Source organism: Jaculus jaculus, chromosome 8 (assembly GCF_020740685.1).
Source record: "Jaculus jaculus isolate mJacJac1 chromosome 8, mJacJac1.mat.Y.cur, whole genome shotgun sequence".
Taxonomy (NCBI): Eukaryota; Metazoa; Chordata; class Mammalia; order Rodentia; family Dipodidae; genus Jaculus; species Jaculus jaculus.
In genome coordinates, this window is record NC_059109.1 from 39,394,555 (window position 1) to 39,414,314 (window position 19,760).

The window sequence follows — 19,760 nt, forward strand, 5'->3', positions numbered from 1 at the left end:
TTGGGGGCAGGCTTATGGGTGTTATAGCCAGTGTCTGACACACTCTCCTGCTACTCTTGTCCACCTGATGTAAGCCAGGTGGTGATTTCCAGCCTCTGCTTATGCCACCTTTCCCCCTGCCATCATGGAGCTTCCCCTTCAGTCTGTAAGCCAGAAGAAACCCTTTCTCTAAAAATGTAGTACTGTGCCTACTTGTCTTTTTTTGTGGGATGTGCATGTGGGTGGGGGTACGTCTGTATACGTGTGTAGGCAGAATATGCATGCGGAAGCCAGAAGTTGACACTGAGTGGCTTCTTTGATTGCTCTAATCTTTTTTTTAAAGTTTTATTTTATTTATTTATTAGAGAGAGAGAGAAAAAAAAAAAACAGGCAGAGAAAGACAGAGAATGGGCACACCAGGGCCTTTAGCCCCTGCAAATGAACTCCAAATGCGTGCACCACCTTATGCATCTGGCTTACATGGGTACTGGTGAAATTGAACCTGGGTCCATAGCCTTTGTAGGCATGCACCCTAGTTGCTAAGCCATCTCTCCAGCCCAACTGCTCTAACCTTTATTACACTAAGCAGAGTTTTTGGGTCCAGAGTTCATGATTCAGTTAGTCTACCTGGCCAGCTTGCCCTAGGGACCCTGTCTCCATCTCCTGTGAGCTGGGATTATAGGTCTTCACATGGGTGCTGAGGAGCTGAGCTCCAATCCTAATGCATGTGTGACACTGAGCCATCTACCTCGCCTCATCTTTGTAGAGGATTATCCCTGTAGTCTCATTCCCTCCTAAAGTGCTATAACAAACAAAAATATCTCAGCAGAGGTAAATCTTCCTCCAGCTTCATGTTGGAGAGAAAATTATTGTTTGGGAAAACTGTTTAGAATCATGTAGGAAAGGAAACCGCCTCCCTTGAAGGTATTATGTTACTTGAAAGCTAATGAAGTTTCTAGCTTTCTCTGCACATAGAGCTCTGCCCAGGGCCGGGAAACAGGCGACCATTCCTTGCTCTGCTCTGATGTTTTCACTTTTGTCTCCCAGCAGCTGAGTCTGTCTGGTAGCTCTGCTTCTTCTCCAGTACAGCTCTAGGATTTCCAGTGTGATAATGACTCTTTTCAGTGGCTCTCAGCTGGCTGGTGTCATGTCCTGTGACAGGGGAGGCCTACTAAATGGACATGGCCCAGGCAGAGCCTCACACTGACAAACCAGCGTTCTGTCTGAAGGGTACCTGTGAGGAGACTGGGGACTTAACGCAGGTCAATCCTTGGAGACATTCTAAGTAGCAACTCACTGGTTCCTGGCTGGGTGGCCAAACAGCTGTGTGGTGACAGGTTAGATAGCAACATTATGGAAGAACATAAGAAATGATCTCTGTAACTTTGCTGCCCACCCCAACACACAGCTAGCCTCTCTCACTTGATGCTAAGTGATGGAGAGACAGGAGTTTCTAGCCCCACTGCACACTGTGGTAAGCCATGCTGACCTTCCTTAATTCACCTCTCTGGACCTCCATCCTATACTTGGGCCTCATTCTAAGGAAGGTTACTTGGTACTCACTAACTTCAGAGCAAAACTGAAGGCTGTTTCTGCTGATGGAGGTGGAGCATGAGTGGAACAAGGGTATCATCTCTCAGGAAAGCGCAATGGTCTGTGAGGATGTTGATGTCTGACATGGTGACACGTTCTCTTGTATGGAACCAGTGTTTTCTGGTGTCCTGTATGAACTTGTGAGGACAGGACATACTTGTATGCTCTCCCAGTTGCAAATGGGAAATCGAGGCCCTCCCCTGAACCTCTCCACTTATGCTCTGCACACAGACACCAGCCGCAAGGTCTAGGTCAGCACAGTTCGCCTCCAAAAAGGAGGCACTGCCGAGCCATTTCAGGAACTTGGGTCTGTTTTAGAAGAGGTCAGTAGCTTCTGTTTTGTGTTGTGATCTCTGACAGCCATTCAAAGCCCACCCTAGAATGAATTTAAGGTCCTAAGTATCACCACGTCTGATTTTCTTTGAGGAAGATAACAACATACTGTGGAAGCCTACTGATGATCAGGGCTAAGGGTTGTGTGTACAACCCTGGTGTTACAACTTGATGTGTTCAGTGCGTGATGGGGTAGGGGGACACTGAGGGTGTATGGTGGGGAGCACGGAATGAGCAACCAAAAGAATTCAGATGCATGGGCTTTCCAAATGTACTGGGGAAGCTTCGCAGCACCAAGGGGCATCTCGGTCAGAAGGGAGTCAGGCTTGGAACTGCTCTGCTCATGTTCAGCAACTTCCCGAAGGAAGTTTTATTCCTGACTCTTGGGTACTTACGGATATCCTTCGAAAGGACTTGAACTCAAGGTAGGTGAGGTGTTCTGATAGCTCTTCTGGCTCCAGATGGTCAAACAGCAGGGAGACTTTCCGTTTCTTGCTAGTATTTGATTTTATCCTTTGGGTGAGTTTCCTGGACCAGTCACGGGCATTGCTTTTGGGGAGAAAATGTGAGGGGATAAAAAGGATGAACTGCTTTCTCAGCACTCAGGAAGATGAGGTAGGAGGGTTGCCCTGAGTTTGGAGCCAGCTTGTGCTACAGAGTTAGTTCCAGATCCATTTGTGTTACCCACAAGAACAGACAGTTCCCGGCACTGGTCACAGCTCTTTGCCTATGTTCTTGGCTACTCTGATGTCTCCGTGCTTCCCATGTGTCCCTTCATTCCTACAAAGGTGATGGAACTGTCTAGTTAGAAACCTCAAGGCAGTGAGACAGTTATTGTGCCTGAAGAGCTCAGAGAACCACAGTAGAAGACATCATGTGCATGAAATCACGGGTAGGAACATGTGGTCATTCTGGGAAGAAATGAATCATTTTCCTCAAAGGTTCCCAGCTACTAAAATGACCAAGTTAACTTAGCTGACCGTAGCATGACCCACCTCTTGTATTTCCTCACAGTCAACATATGTGTCTTTTCCCCCTCATTTTAATTTCTAGCACTAAGGAAGCAGAGGGAAGTAGCTGACATGAAAAGGCAGCACTCTGTATTCATGAGTGTCCTGATTCTTAATACAAGGCTCTGTGACTACTAAGATGCTACACATTTTATAGACCTCCACCAACAAGTAATTTACAGACTTTGAAATGCACTATATAGGAAATTAACTCATTATTCCTTAACTATGTCTGGTCAGATAACGTCCCATATATTAACAACTCCTAAAGAGTACTGTGAAAACAATGGAAAGGAAATTCAGTTAGACACTACTGGAACAGGAGGTCCAGGTTTGAGAGTTACCCTGGGCTCTGGGTACTTTGAATATTTTCTTTAGGTTTATGCTGTATAATGATAAGTAGAGAAGTACAGAGATCCCTCCCAACTACTGGACAGATTACCAAACAACTTGCCACATGGTTAAAACCCAAACATGCAATGTGTACTCTCTGCCCCCAGTTAGGAAGGACTCATTTTTCAGAGAGGGCCACTGCATGAACAAGGGACCCCAAGAACATTTGGGAATGTTCTTGAATTTCTTTCAAGTCTGGAAGTCAATGTCTTTCACAGACAGCCATTGAGGTTACAAATCTCTGTTTAGAACTTTAATCAGTACTTGTGTCTCATTTACAAGTTCAAGAGGACCTGTGGCATCAACCACTCCAGAGGCATGAGCCCATCACTGAACTCTGAGATTCTCCTGGTCTGGTATACTAATTAAGGTTTGGCCACCTGGTTTCTGACTAGGGCTGATGAATTCTGATCTTGCCAGGCCACCAGCAGCAGCCTTCTCACAGGGCCTTTCTGCTAGTGTCTTTTGAGGGTGGTCTGACCAGGGCTTCACAGGAGAGCCAAGTCTGCACACTGGTACTCACATTTGGGTTGTGTCAATCAGGCAACAGTGTGACTCCTCGCCACGGGCTCTCAGCAGCTCCTGGAACTCCTCCACGGTGCTTGTCAAGGCGGCATCCACTTTGAACATGATCCAGAACTCGGTGATCCAGTACCTATGGGGAAGGTGAACAGCACTAATGCTGAGCCCACAGATTCACATTTTGTAGGGTTCCCAGAGGAACCTGAGGCTACAAAGATGACTCAGGGACAGAGGCTGGTTTGCCATATAATGAAAGAGCTGGTGGGTTTTGGGAGAGAGGAAACTATCAAGAAAAGTCTAGTGTCTACACACAAAATGCTGGGACAGGGCAAGGCATATCATAACCAAATAATCTAGGCATGATCATGTATCTTATTTCATTACAAGGGGAAAACTGTAGACAAAATATAAAAAGGTGAGCAAATGTATCTGCAAAGTATGCTGTATTACATGTTAGCATAATGGCCATAAAAATGCTTATAAAAATTTAAGAACCAGACTGTATCTTTTCAATGGAAAATTAAATGAAAGCTATAGAATATATATGCAACTATAGAATATATATACAAGCTGATATATAATCAACTACAGAGACTAGCTGGGAAGAAAGAATTAAGAGGGGAAAGGTCAAGAGAAGGGGATGGGATGGAATTATGATCAGAATATGTTACATACATGTATAAAAATTACCAATAAATGAAAAAGAAAAAATATAAATTTTACTACTTAAAGAAAAGAAGAAGCAAGAGGGGGCAGGGCAGGGCAGGGCAGGGCAGGGCAGGGGAAGGTAGAAAGTAAAGAGGAAAATGGATGAGAAGGATGAAGTTTTATGACAGATATGTATGAAAATGCCTTATGAAATCCACTGATTGCATGCTAACTTAATAAAAATAACAGAAAAGAAACAAAAGAAATATATCAAACAGGCAGTTGTAACTGATTACTATTATTTTCTGAATTTTCAAGATGGTCAATGAGCTAAAGTACTTTGATAATTAGGAATAAAAGTAAACAACAGAGGCTGTTCATTGCATGGCTTTGCACCTCTTCCTTATGTCATCTGATTACAAAAATTCTAAAAGCTGATTAAAAACATAAAAATCTTAAGCTCAGGTACGCCAGAGGAAATCCACTGCGCTCTTGTGGGAAGGCTTGCCCTCTTTGGTCTGGTCAGAGGGGTTCTGTGGAAACAAAGGCAGGAGAGCCAGAAAGCACTGGAGTTCCTCACAGCAGCCCTTCAACTCCCCCACCCCAAGCTGTCTCCAGCCATGCAGATTACCTGACGAAGTAGCAGATCTTCAGGCACAGCCCTGGAGCGCTCTTGTCCAAGGCCTCTTTGTATGTAGGGCTGTGGTTAAGGGAAACGGGAGCCAGGGTCACAGAGGTGGGACTTCCACCTTTGGAAGCATCTGATAAAACAGTTTCCTGAAGTGAGGGGCAATGCACTCCTCGACTGTGCCTAAGAAGACACAAGTAGTCCACCTGAGCAAGACTAAAGGAGGAGCAACGTTAGCTTCATATATGCTTCCAGAACTGACCTATATGCTAAAAGCCTGGGAAGTTGCTACCAGTTATGAGAGGAATACATATATTCAAACAGGTAGATAATTAATAAGAACAGTGTGAAAATGACAACCTGTATACACCTAGACTATGTCAGTCACCTGACCTTGTGCACTGCTAGGACAAATCAGACAGAGCCAGGAGAACAATCCAAAATGCGATGGGAGATCCCCACAGCATTGTCATTCTGAATATTTCAAGAAGATGAAAGAACACAGGAATGTCACTATGTTTTCATGTCCTAGAGTTATATGGAAAGGAAACTTGTTTAAGAGTTAAAGAAGTGAGGAATGAGCCAGGCGAGGTGGTGCACGCCTTTCATCCCAGCACTCTGGAGGCAGAGGTAAAAGGATCGCCTTGAGTTCGAGGCCACCCTGAGACTACATAGTGAATTCCGGGTCAGCCTGAGCTAGAGTGAGACCCTACCTTGAAAAACAAAACAAACAAACAAACAAAAAGTGAGGAACCCAATGCGGCTAAGGTCCTGGGTGGATCCTCGTGTCTTCCTCTCTCCCTACTTAAAGAGCAAGCTCCCTGGCCGCATGCAAGTCCTCACCCTCAACCCCTCCTCAAGACTGTGACCCAAGGCCTGGAATACAAGTTTCCCACTGGACACCACAGCCAGCCCAGTAAGGAGAGCACATCAGCTGGGTGGATATGGTACTCTCACAAGGATATGTGTATTTTCATCCTTGGAAAATTTAAGTATAGAAAAAGAAAAAGATAATCAAAATCTGAGTGCTGATGTTGGTCAGGAAGGGCCCTGTGTCTTTTGAAATCTTTAACAACCCTGGCCTCTGAGAGTTGCAGCCTTGACACTTCAGTATGGAGCATGTGATTAAGTGCTGTACACTTGTGGTTTTAAGTTGAAGTCTTACTAATTTTATGTATAGCGAGGATGATGTTAGGATCACAGTTATAAAGTTATTAGAGTTATAAAAACTAATTACAACTCAAGGTATTTGAAAATAATATTTAAAGTATAAAATATGATGTTGTAATTTAAAACTACTGTTTGATTGGCATTATGCCAATTAACCATTTTTTCAAACCCCCTAAAATACCTTGCTAAAACATGCTAGACTTATATCAAGATAAGACAGATCTGCAACCTACACCTGAAGACTCAAAGAACTATGGTTGTGTTATCAATTTATAATTTTAATAAATTGATAAAGTTGAAACTTAAATACTGATAGATTTACGGCCATTGAAATCTGTTTTTGAGGGGCAGGAGAGATGGCCTGGCAGTTAAGGCACTTGCCTGCAGAGCCAAAGGACGCAGGTTCAATTCCCTAGGACCCACACATAAGCCAGATGCACAAAATGGCACATGCTTCTGGAGTTTATTTGCAGTGGCTGGATGCTCTGGCCTGCCCATTCTCTCTCCTTCTCTCTCTCTGCCTTTGTATCTTTCAAATAAATAAATAAATATATTTTTAAAAAAATCTGTTCTTGAGGGGCTGTAAATATGGTTCAGTGATTAACAGCACTTACTTACTGTGTAAGCATGAGGGCCTGCTCGATCCCCAGGACCTACATAAACATCTAGGTGTGGCGAGTCTTGTGGGAAACAAAGACAGGAGAATCACCAGGGCTCATGGAAACAACAACAACAAAAAAAGCTGGCAATCTCTGAGATCAGTAAGAAACTCTAGCTCAAACAAGAATGAAGCAGAAGGATGGAGGTGACACTGGAGGCGATACCTAAGGGTCTCCTCTAGGCACTGCAAGAGAGTGTACCTAGTAGCAGATGAACACACAGGTTATCACCTGGGCACATACATATGCATACACCACAACACATGCGCGCGCACACATACACACACACACACACACACTACTAGCACTACATTACACATACACATGTGAAAATCTCTATTCCTGAAACCAGGGCACCCCTCCAAAATAAATCACTCCTCCCCCCACAAGGTTAATCAAAATGAAAGTAAGTCCAGGCCACTGGCAAAACTGAAGCCTACCTTTCCCAGGCATGAAGCGTGGCGCTGAGGACCACTACACATTTACAGCACATCCATGGGAAGACCCTTCCTTCAATGCAGACATAGGAGCACATGGCACTTTCTGGATAGTTTTCAAGTTCTGTATTTTCATCTTTTTTTTTGTACTTAATGAAATGTTTATTCTGTCTTAAAAGGAGAAAGTCACTTCTCTTTTCAACCAGCTAAGATGATATGTCAAATCAGACATGCCAATTTACAATGTGAGGTCACTCCATGTCCTTTCCTTCCGATGCTGCAGACCATGGACATGGGCACATATGGGTCCTGTCATCTGTTCAGAGTGAGGTGCTTTGGGAAAGATGGGAGCCTCAGTCCTCTGGCAAAGGCAGTTCAGGGATGAAGCAAACACAGAGCACATGCAGGCTCAGTGACGGGTCAGGGGCGAGCGGTGACCGCTAGGAGCTCCAGGCTCCCTACCTTGGTCTCTTCATAGCCAGCATGGCGGCCAGGAAGCACTACTGCAGATACCTGAACTACTCAAAGCATGGCTTTACGTCAATCTTAATCTCCTTCCTTCTCTCTCTTCCTCCTTTCTTCCTTGCCTCTCTCCTCTCTGCAGTAAAATAAAAAAATAAAATAAAATAAAGTATTTCAATCTATTTAGCTAAAAATTCTATTACTTTCAGGTCAAAAACAGTGAAACTGAGCCTAAAGAAAAAAAACATCATTTTGCCTTCAGTGGTCAAGCTGGCTCTTTTTCATACTTCCTCATAGAACCCTCGTCTTTACCGTAAGTGACTTCTTCGCCTAAGCAAAGGGCACACATATGACTACAGAAAAAGTTATTCCAATGTTTTGTACTTGAAGCCACCCAATCTGTTTCATATCCTACCGTGAGATGTCTACTAAGCTAATGGAAACAAAGATAAGTAAGCCATGGTCCCTGTCCTGGGGGCTGCTCTGGTGGAGAAGATGAGATACAAAGAGGTAAGTTACAGCACAGTGTATATACTTTTAGAACACACTTATGGAGTTGGGAGGCAGCTCAGCAGTTAAAGGGACAGTACAGTTGTACACTGTTGGAGTACATCTACGGGGCTGGGGATGGCTCAGTGATTACGGGCACTTGCTTGCAAGCCTGCCAGCTAGAGTTCAAATCCCCAGAACCCACATAAAGTTAAGTACAAAGTGGTGCATTTGTGTGTGATCCCAGTGTGCCTGTGACAGGAGACTCTGCAAGTTCCTGGGCCAGCTACATACTAAGAGAAGCAGCAAAAACAGAGTAACAAGAGAGACCCTATATCAAACAGGATGGAGGGAGAGCACAAACACACCAAGGCTGTCCTCAGACCTCCACACCTACCCTGTAGTCCATGCACGTCTCCTCCACTCACCCTAACACATACACACATAATATAAAAATACTATTCTTGAAGTCATTTGCAATTTATTTCTATAGAACCTTTGCAACTTTTTATATGACCAACACAATGCCAGCTGTAGCAGCTGCACAGTCTTGCAAAAGTGCTTACCCACGAAGGCCAGCGTGTGTCGCCACACGCTGCACACCTCACCCTCGGGAGAGCAGGCAGTTACCTTTAGTTACCCAACAGCAGTAGCCACAGAAGCTTCTCAAGCATCTTACATCTAGGCTACACTAAGGGGCAGCACACTTTGACTTAAGCAATACAGGAGCAAAGTCAAAGAACCAGGTGGTGGATTTCAAACTCTTAGAGGCATTTTTGCAAGATGGGGGGTGGGGTGGCGGGAGAGGAGGGCTGGGAAGACTAGGGGAGGATCCACAGCCAAGTCCCCAAAGCAAGTTTGTCAGGCAGGAAGAAAAGGCCTCCTGACCCAGGGATCCCTGGAGGCCTAGGATGCTGAGAGTGAGGCCAGGGGCATCAGGAAGTATACCTGGGGTCACTAGGTGGAGGGTCTTTTCCTGGTTGAGGAGTCAGACTTTAACCCTGTCGTTCCCAGAGGCACTGAAGAAACAGTAGGATTTTTTTCTTTTTCTTTTTTTGGAAAAAACTCCAGGCAAAGGATCAGAAGTAAAGTAAGAGTTATGTAGATGAGAAGAGGGGAAAGGCCTGTGAGAGCCCATGGGAACTTGGACGACGGTGGTGGCATAGGATAAGAAGAAAAGAGGAGTAGGAGTCACTTGAAACAGAAACCCTGGGATTGGGTGGGAGACAGGGGTGGGAGACGGTAAGAGGTGAGGGGCAGGGAGGAGTCATGGCTGAGCCTCCTGTTTCTGGCTTAGACAAGCATTGCCTGAAATGGAAACTGAAAATAGAGAGGTCGGTGTAGACTTAACGAGGTGTGGACAGGTGGAGTTAAAAAGGGTGTAGGTGAGCTAATGAATGCATCTGAACATGTTAAGATTGAACAGTTGGCAGGACAAACAAGTCCAGATCTTCAAAAATGGCATGCCTATTTTCTCTCTCCTCTCTTTCTCCCTCTCTATCTCAAATAAAAATAAAAATTAAAAAAATAGTATCAACAAGAAACATGAATTTGAAAGCATGGTTAGCACAGAGAACACAGTGGTGCGAAGCCACCACAGAAAGGCCATGGCATGGACAGGAAGTGGGTCCGTCAATGTGCTCCGAGAAGCCATCATGGGAGTCTCTGGGTAGGAGAGCCAGGAGGGTGCAGCTCTGGAGTCCGTCAGAACTGCCTGAGAATTCATCGCGAGCAAGGACGGGAAGCTACCACTGTGCCTGTCACCTGGGAGGTCACTCACTGTGACAAAAGAGGAAATTCTGAGTGTTGGGGTTGGAGCTGCAATGGTGTCAGAGAGTGAGTAGGTGTACAGAGATTGGAGATTGTGAGGGCAGACTATTTTAAGATGATTTTTTTACATCACATTTCTAACCCTAACAACAGAATGAAGGGGAAACAGGGTTAAGAGTTTATTTTTAGGGTATAGGCATTTGAATGTGCCATGGCTGGGGAGCAAGTGCCACAGAAAGGCAGAGTTTGCGGGCACAGGAAAGAGGGCAGAGGAGATGCACTGAATCTGTGAGATGTGGAGGAAGACCCAGGTGCTTTCATCCTGAGGCCAACACACATACATGATCACTGACACTGTCTACAGGTACGTGGAGTTAATTCAGAAGCAGACAGAATGAGTTGGTTTGAAATTCCCTGAGGACAAAGGAACTCAACTTATCACCTGTACGTCTCATTATAAGGTGGCCCTCCCTACGTTCCACCCTTGACATGCCCCTGAGAAAGTTATTTCTGAGGTAGGTGATAGAACATCACAAGTTTAGAGGAGGGAGTCAGTCCTTATGGGACTGCATTTTTTTTTTGTTTGTTTATTTTCATTTATTTATTTGAGAGTGACAGAGAGAAGAAGGGAGGGAGGGAGCGGGTGGTGGGGGGAGAGAGAATGGACATACCAGGGCTTCCAGCCACTGCAAACAAACTCCAGACACGTGCTCCCCCTTGTGGATCTGGCTAACGTGGGTCCTGAGGAATCGAGCCTCGAACTGGGGTCCTTAGGCTTCACAGGCAAGCGCTTAACAGCTAAGCCATCTCTCCAGCCTGGGACTGCATTTTGTTTTTTTGTTTGTTTTCATAAGTTATTTTTTTCCTGGTAAAGAATTTGAGCAGTCACATGCTATGACCCATCCCTAGGGACCTCGGCTTCAGGTGCTAAGCAGTCTCACCTCGCCTGCAGCACTTTTCTCTTGGGGACACAGTCCTCGTGTTATCGACCCTCTGAAGGAGAACACACACGTGCATTTTCCCCAGCCTGCTCCCATCACACCCACCAGGAGGCTACCACCCAGCGGGGTCTGCGGGCCGTGGTCAATGCCAGTGCCTAGAGCAGGGAGGTATTGGCATATGCTCCAGATGCTTCTGTCTCATGAACCTTTCCTCGGCATCTGGGGAGAGCTGAAGAACTGGGCGGGAAATCCAGTAAGAAATGCATCGCTCCAGTCATGCTGGTGCTCCTGTCAGCTTGTGTAGGATGGCTGTGGCTTTTTGACTACTGATTGAGAAAAGTAGTTTTGATTGGCAAGAGACACCGATGGACTGTCTTTATATGTTGATTTCTTTGACCATCCCATCACACACACACACAGGCACACTCTTGCATACACCATACCTCTAAAAAAGGACAGGTGAACTCGTTCACTGCTCAGGTTTATCCCAAACTAATCAAAAATAAAAGCATGCTTCTAACAGCAAGCTACTTTTTGAAGGGGGCCCTCTTGGGGGGTGTCCCCCTTGGCATGCTCAAGGATATAGGGCCATGACTTTCCGCAGCAGCTCCGCAGAGGGGATGATGATTCGGTGCATGGTCAGCATGACTTGCAACAGCTGGTTACTTCGACAGAGGTTTCCATCTGCATCTGAAAATACACAGAGCAGCATCTGAGATGGGTCCAGAGAGAAATCTGGCAGCTGGCGGCTCCCCTGACAACCCTCTGCTGAGCCAGGGGTCCTGGGTGCTGTTCAAAGACAGCTTTCCTGCCACTGCACAGCGGTACCTCACAGCCCTCCTCCCCTGACTTCTCTTATCCTCTGGCTACATACACTCTCCTGCTCAATCAGTCTATCCCAAAGCAGGATACAAAGGGAGATCTAGAATCCTTCCCGGAAGCAGAGGCAAATCCAGGATTTGTGGGGCCCAAAGTTCATTCAATAATGGGAGGCCAGTGTTTGGCACACCCTCCTGTTGCTATTGTCCACTTTATGTTGGCCAGGGGGTGATGTCCACCCTCTGCTCATGCCATCATTTTCCCCTGCCATCGTGGAGCTTCCCCTCGAGCCTTTAAGCCAAAATAAATCTTTTTCCCAGAAGCTGCTCTTGGTTGGGTGATTTCTACCAGCAAGGCAAACCTGACTGCAATAGTAAAGTGGTACTGAGGAGTGGGATTGCTGCTAGACACCTGACTGTATGCCTTTGGCCTTTGGAGCTGATTTTCAAGAGGAATATGGGAGGATTTGAAACCTTGGCCTAAGAGATGCCTTGCAGTGCTATAAGTACAGCTTGATGGACTATTCTGGTCAGAGCTGTAAGACCTGAATGCAGTAAGAACTATGGACTGTGAGGTTTGTCTTATGGTGAGAAAGAGCTTTTCTTAGACTGGGCTAGCAGTTTGTGTGAGAAGCTTGCTCTTATGCCCATGTCCTGAGTTGTGCAGGGTTGCTTCACGTAGAAATGAACTGGTGTGAGCAGAGGGATATGGCACAAAAAGAAAAATCTTTGGGTGAACTGCAGCCCATTCTGCTGCAACTGAGAGATTACAACATTTGAGACTGGGCTAGCTGACCTGCACTGGGGCAACAGGAATAATGTAGACTCTTTTGAAGGGGTCTGAGTGCTCAAGGAGTGTCCTGTTCTTCAAAGTCTGCTTTATTCCCCCCTGGATTAACAAATTGGCACCCTACCTGGTATTATGGAGTATAAGAAATGCTGGAAAGAGGGTCACTGGTTTGCAACACGGTCTTGTGTTTTGGGAATGGCCATGGGCTATGTGAAGCAGGTTTGCTGGATGCCTGCATGGAGACCCTATGGGGCCATGAGGATGAACTGTGGATTGCAGTGGAGACCCAGTAAAGATGCGTGACCATGAGATGGCTGCTGAGGAAAGCTGCCAGCCCCGATGAAGTTTTCCAGGACTGTGAGTAGCTTAGCTGGAGGGGTGGAATTGGAATGCCAGAGACTTGTTGCTGCTTAGAATTATCAGACTTGATTTGTCACTGGCTAGAGTTGTTAGACTTGAAGCTACAGAGTCTGATGTTTGCCCTGGGTGTTTCAAATCTTGTATTGGTTGAATGTTTCTTTGCTATGCCCAGTGCCATCTTTTGCAGTGTGAATATTTATTCTATGCCATTATGGATTTTTTTGAGGTTATTTTTTGGTATTATGGCTCAGTTATGGGGATGTAGAAACATCATTGGAATTGATTAAAACTATGGGGAATATTAAAGTTGGATGAATGTATTGCAAAAATAATAATGGGAAGAAAAGGAATTCTGTAGGGTTAGAGTGAGAAAAGTTATAGGGTTCACAGATCACAGCTAAACTATTTTTCAAAATTTTTGACAACAACACGTATCATTGAATGCATGTCTAGGGCTGTCTCCTGGCCTTGGAAGGGGCTCATTAAAGTGAGGGGTGTGGTGGGAAAGCAGCCCGAGCACCACAGCCAGGCAGAAGCACGACAGCAAGAGCGGAAGCAACACGCTCCGTCTGAACACTGTCTGTGGGGATCACAGCAGAGACCACGGTCAACTGCACCTGCCACATCCCGCTGGGTACCAGACACTAAGATGCATTCGATCCGCTCGCCTTGAGCATCAAGCTACCCCTTGGAACGATTTCCAAAACTTGAGTTTATGGCGTGAAGGGTCAGGGCTGTGTTGATTGTTCCTGCCAGACCTATTCTCTGACCTTCGCCATGAATCACATGACCCAGGATCCTTTGCCAACTGGCTTATGATTTGATTGGATTTATCTTTTGGGAAAAATCAGCCAGAGGCTGGAGGAGAGGACCCAGGATACTTCTTCCTTGTCTCTCTCCACTTTGGGAGCACTCCTCTGTCTCTCAGACAAAGGGCCACACTGTTGGTCCTTTCTCGAAGTTACAGCTCTCACTGGCATCTCCCTTGTGTCAATGTCTTTGAGTCTTTTGGTCCTCAGGATGGTAATGGCTTCTGGTAGGTAGCTGGCTGTGGTGTAACATCTCTTGATTTCACTCTCACGTCCATAAGTGTCCTTTTGTTAAACTATCTTCATGTAGAGAAACCAAGTAAGCTCAGTTTCCAGTTAGGAACTTGAATGATCAAAGCAGAAAGTCTCAAATGAAAAACCATGTGCTTACACTCTCTGTCATCTGTCACACTCTTGAGAACACATCATAAAAGGGCATTGTCATTCTCACTGTGAGTTTAGGTGACTGTAAACAAAGGACACAGTGTATGTGCGCCCCAAAGTCCAGGCTCCATAAATGATGACTTGAAGTCACAGCCACAGGTGGCTTCCCTCAGCAGGCCCGCCCGCTCACCGCTGTTCCGCAGCCCTCGCTGCTCGCCTCTACCTCAGCGCGCGGGACGTGCTCTTCTCGGGACCACTGTGTGTTCCCCTTCTTGCCTGCACTACCAGCCTTTTCTCTGTTGGGTTACTTCCACTGATCTTTAATTGTGCCCCTGGGTCTCCTACTTAGTATAAAATAAAATAAATCACCCCTTGAGCTCTGTGTTTCTCTACTCCCCTTTTCAGCAAGACTTCAGTGTGGCCCCTTTTCTCCCCTCCCATGTTCAACCATTCCACTTTGGTTCTACTGTATCTTTTCCTTTCTTTTCTTCCCTTCTTCCTTCCTTTCTTTTTCCTTCCGTCCTCCCCTCCCTCCCTTCCTCTCTTCTTTCCCACCTTTTCTCTCTTCTTTGTTTCTGTGCATAGCCTCGGTTGTCCTTGAACTCAAGGTCCTCTTGCCTCAGCCTCCCAAGTATTGGGATTACAAGGTGTAAGTGAGCTGCCACCCCCAGCCTAAGCTTCTTCTTCTCGAGGTTATCAATCACCTCCCCACTTCCAGTGGCTGCTCTGTCCTCATCTTTTACTCTGTGATTCACTTATGTTCAACCAGCACAATCCAAGCTGACAACTCTCCTTCCGGGAACACTTTCTTCCCTTGGCTTCCGTCATATCACACTTTCGCTTTTCTCTCAGGCTCTTCTGTCTCCTCTTTCTCTGCTGAGCTTTTAAATGTCACCATGTTTGATGGCTTAGTCCTCCCACTTCTTTCTGCTAACAATTTTTTAAAATTTAAACTTCTTAAATTTAAAATTTTTAAAAATTAACTTTTTTTTTTCTAGTGGAGTTTAGACCTTTTTTAAAAGTACAGTTATAGACCATTGGCTAAAATACCATATCTAAGTTGATGTCACCCAACTTATATCTTCAGTACTGACCACTAACTTTGTGCATTCATGTCCAGCACATTCTATGGACAAGCCCATTTAGAGGTCTACACTCAAGCTGAGCTTGTCCATGATACTCTGAACCTCACCTTTCCAGTTCATTCCTCCTTCATTGTTTCTCTTCTCTGGAAATGGCACTAGCAACCACAATGAACTGCCCCAACAAAACCCCTAGAGTCCTAATCAATTCCTCACTCCACCCCCTCTGCCTGACATGTAGTCCATTAGGAAGCCTTGAATGCACTTCCAACATGATCCTCGACCTGTTCATCTCTCTTCAGCTGCATCAGTTACTGTCTTGTGCTGGGAAAAAAAAAAATAATCAGAGCAGCTTAGAGAAGGCAAGGGCGTATTGTAGTTAATGTTTCCAGAGGGCAGGACCATCATGGTGGGAGCAGCATGGCAGCAACAGCAAGCTGGCTCATATCAGCACATCAGCAGAGGCAGCAGAGAGTAATGAATGTTGAATGTTAATCTAGTTTCCTCATACACACGCGCACACACACACACACACACACACACACACACACACACACACACAGAGTGCAGGAGTCCAGAGCATAGAATGTGTCACTCATAGTGGGGCTCCTTCCACCTCAACTAATCTAATCTAGAAAATGACTCGTAGACATGACCACAGATTTATTTCCATAATGGTTCTAAATTCTGTCAAGGTGACAACCAGAAATTAACCATCACACCAGCCTTGCTATCATCCTAGTATAGACACCATGATGCAATGACCTAATTGATTGCCTTCTCCCCTCTCATCTACCCACAACGTATTCTCCACACAGAAGCTCCCAAAGCCTGCTAAATCAGGTCACATCCTCAATACACTTCAATGGATTCATTGTCTCTTGTGTAAAACTGAGCTCCACATGCCTGGCCTACTTCATTATGAACCGTATCGTTCCTTTCCACACCCATTTCCACCTGGAACACTCGGAGCCCACTCCTCGCTCACAGCCTCTGCAGTTGCTGTGCCCTCACTGTGGTCTTTATTCCCTTGGAGTTTTCAAGATATGCAGTTCTCATCCCCTGAGAGGTCTTCCTCAAACTTTCTACAGCAGCTATTAAGTGCCCTGAATTTCTTAAGAGTGCTATTGATCTGAAGTTAGTCCATCTATTTAAAAAAAGTTAAACTTTCCAAATCTCTTATAGCATATAAAAGTTACGCGACTTGAGCCTTGTCCATTTTTCCACAACCTATTTCTAGGGCCAAGAACAGTACTGACCCGCAGTGAACGCTCACTACAAATGAGCTGCACACAGAAACCCCTTAGTTCTGTGTCTCTGGAAAATGAGCTTGCTATTGTCATGCATTACGCCAGTCATGCCGTCTAATGCACATTTTTATTTTCATCTTTGCTACAGCTTTTTAAAAACTTCAAGTTATAGTTTGGTGAAAACATTTCTATGAAATATTCATCTTGTCTGGGTATAGTTCTGAAAACATCCCATTAGTTCTTCTGAGCTTATAGTCTGATGAGGTTGGATTAGTATTGTCTTCTGCATGTTTTCTGTACATAATTTCTGCAATAATTGTCCCTTGTTACAGAAATACTATGTAACTGGTGTCAAAACTTCACGATTTAAAATAGTCCCACTGCTTTTTTTCTCAGGAGTCTGTGAATTAGCAAGAGGGCACCTAATAGAGATGGGACTTTGCTGGAGATCCCAGTCCACATGTCTCTTATCTTTCTTTTGGCAGTAGGCCAGTGACGATAGGTGTGTCTCATGATGACAGGCCACAAAAGTATCCATGGACTCTTAAGCCCAGCTATAGGAGTGGAATGCTGTCACTTCTGCCTCAGCCTGTTGATCACAGAAAGTCATACTTCTGAATGTAAAGCTGAAGGGCAGAAACTTCCAGTCACATTGAGAACATCAGACATACAGACACCAGGCTGAGGGCAATGATGGAAACCTACCACCGCTACAGTGAATAAGTGACTTGTCAATGCAGCATGTGACAATCTGATTTCCACAATGTGCTTTTCTTCGAAGGGGCACAAGAATTCACATCATGTAGTATTATAGTGAAAGGCATGAGAAACTATGAGGCCCACTTTCACTTGAGCTATGTACACAACCCAGGCATGGTTACTCAGGATGGACCGCCCCTAACACATGCTGGCTCCTTATTTCTCTGTGGCTGGGCAGCCTTTCTATGGATGTTCATGGAGGGAGGAAGGGGATTCAGAAGTATCCTCAGTGAGACCAACACTACAGCATATAGGAAAGGGTTCATGATTCTCAAAGGGATCTAAAATGGAGAACATTTGGGAAACATTACAATTGTCTTCCAGCACTTGACTTGATTATCACTTGTCGGGAGAAAGTTCAGACGTCTTGAGGGGCCACAAAGGCAGCACCAAAGCGGACAGATGGGGGTTTCAGGAAATACAACTGTGCACAACATGTGTCCAAAAAATTCTAACCATTAGGCCTGTTCAGTAGTGAAAGCATTCCCAGCACAGGGGACTGAAGGGGAGGAGGGAGAGCGACAAGCCGAACTGGCAGAGACTTATTTACTGAAACTCCCCACCTTAATGGTATTTCCGATTCTCAGAACAACCCAACAACACTGGCACAATTTACAGGTGAGGAAATTAAAGTATCGCAAAGTTGTGTGATTTATCTTAAGGTTTTTTTTTTTTTAACTTTTTTTTTAAAGGACAATGACAAATCTAAAGAACAGAATGGGGGAGATACTTCATGTGTGGGAGTAGTTAGTATGGGGGGGGGTGAGAACAGGAGAAGGGCGGGAAGCAACCCAAACAAACTGTACTGAAAATGCCAGGATGAGTGAGATCTAAATCTTTTCTGTGTGCCAACAAAAATTCGAAAACTAAAAAAGTCACTGGGTGGGGTAGACAGATGTGGCCCCGGGTTTGCTTGATTCTTGAATTCCTGCTCTCCCCACCTCTGCTTGTGTGATGCATGGCCATCTGGCAGGATAAGGGACTCAGTATTGAATGAGAAGCTAACAAAGGTGAGCTTTAAGAACACTGTCAACAGCCGGGTGTGGTGGCGCACACCTTTGATCCCAGCACTCAGGAGGCAGAGGTAGGATGATCGCTGTGAGTTCGAGGCCACTCTGAGACTACAGAGTGAATTCCACGTCAGCCTGGACTAGAGTGAGATCCCTACCTTGAAAAAAAACCCAAAAAAGAAAACAAAAAAAGAGAGAGAGGGCTGGAGAGATGGCTTAGTGGTTAAGCACTTGCCTGTGAAGCCTAAAGACCCTGGTTCAAGGCTTGCTTCCCCAGGTCCCACGTTAGCCAGATGCACAGAGGGGCGCACGCATCTGGAGTTTGTTTGCAGAGGCTGGAAGCCCTGGCGCGCCCATTCTCTCTCTCTCCCTCTATCTGTCTTTCTCTCTGTGTCTGTCACTATCAAATAAATAAATTTAAAAAAAAAAAAAAGAGAGAGAGAGAGAGCACTGCCTGGTCCTACGGCTACAAGTCCAAGAGGTGACCCTAGGATGCCTGGTTGGAGCCAATGCACATTTGACAGAATGGCTTTTTCACTCTGGAGAGTTCTAGAAGACTCTTGTAAGCCTTAGTTGCCTGACACTGAGCTCGACTGCTGCCTTTAGAGCCTGGGGTGCCAGGCTCAAGCTTCCCAGGCACTTCACGCTTCACTTCTCCCTTGCACCTCTTCTTCCACAGGCTTGCAGAGCTCCCATGCTGAGGCCTTTGACTACCACATGTTCTCAGTGGAGTGCGTGCCAGCAGTGGTAGGGAGGGGGTGACTCACACTGAGCAGAGGAAGGCCGAGATGGGGTGAGGGCAAGAACCGAGTAAAAGAGTCTGTCTCCACACCTAGTCGGGAGTCCCATTTCCACACCCTTTGCAGTTCTCTCTTTCCACCCAGATCGGCTCAGGGGAGTCTGCTGCCCTCAAGCGCACCTCATCTCCTCCCTCCCGGCCCTCATCCCGAAGAGCACGCGTGTCTTCCAGACGTGGGTTTGGCTTCCAGGGTGCTGCACTGTCTTTTGATATTCTGATATAATTGCTGCAAGCTGATTTAAATATGTCAATGAATAATTCCATTTTGTTTTCATCTTCAAGCTTTTAAGATGCACGGTGTCATACTGAAAATTCTAATAAGTAAAATGTGCAATGTATAATAAAACATACATAATTTTCGCTACCATCTGCTTCTTATTCTTTAGAGGGTTGGAACCTCAGTGGAGCACAAGGGGTCAGTCTTACCTACTCTGCCACTTGACATGGGCTATGATCTAACCTGTGGACCATTTGCTCAACAGAGCCAAGAGAAAGGCCACGTGGGTTCGGGGGAGTCATCAGTCTGTGAGCCAACAATGCATCTCCCACCATTCGTCTCAGAGTAGACAGTAGCTGTACTTTAAGGAACCAGAGACTCTCAGGGCAGGAAAGGTCATGTTCCAGCTCTACTTTCTATGTAATGCAGTTTCCTTCTAAAAGCATCA

At 45.6% G+C, this 19,760-nt stretch overlaps 1 protein-coding gene across 1 annotated transcript in view; it reads right to left on the bottom strand.

Moving 5' to 3' along the window:
- Rasgrp1 (RAS guanyl releasing protein 1) overlaps positions 1-19,760 on the bottom strand; it is a 72,178-nt gene that overhangs the window by 25,072 nt on the left and 27,346 nt on the right. Inside the window, exons 3-6 of the mRNA XM_004660767.2 lie at positions 11,619-11,724; positions 5,110-5,172; positions 3,832-3,963; positions 2,301-2,454 (exon numbers count right to left, since the gene is read on the bottom strand). Coding sequence (XP_004660824.1) covers positions 2,301-2,454; positions 3,832-3,963; positions 5,110-5,172; positions 11,619-11,724 — 455 coding nt within the window. The remainder of the gene's footprint in view (positions 1-2,300; positions 2,455-3,831; positions 3,964-5,109; positions 5,173-11,618; positions 11,725-19,760) is intronic.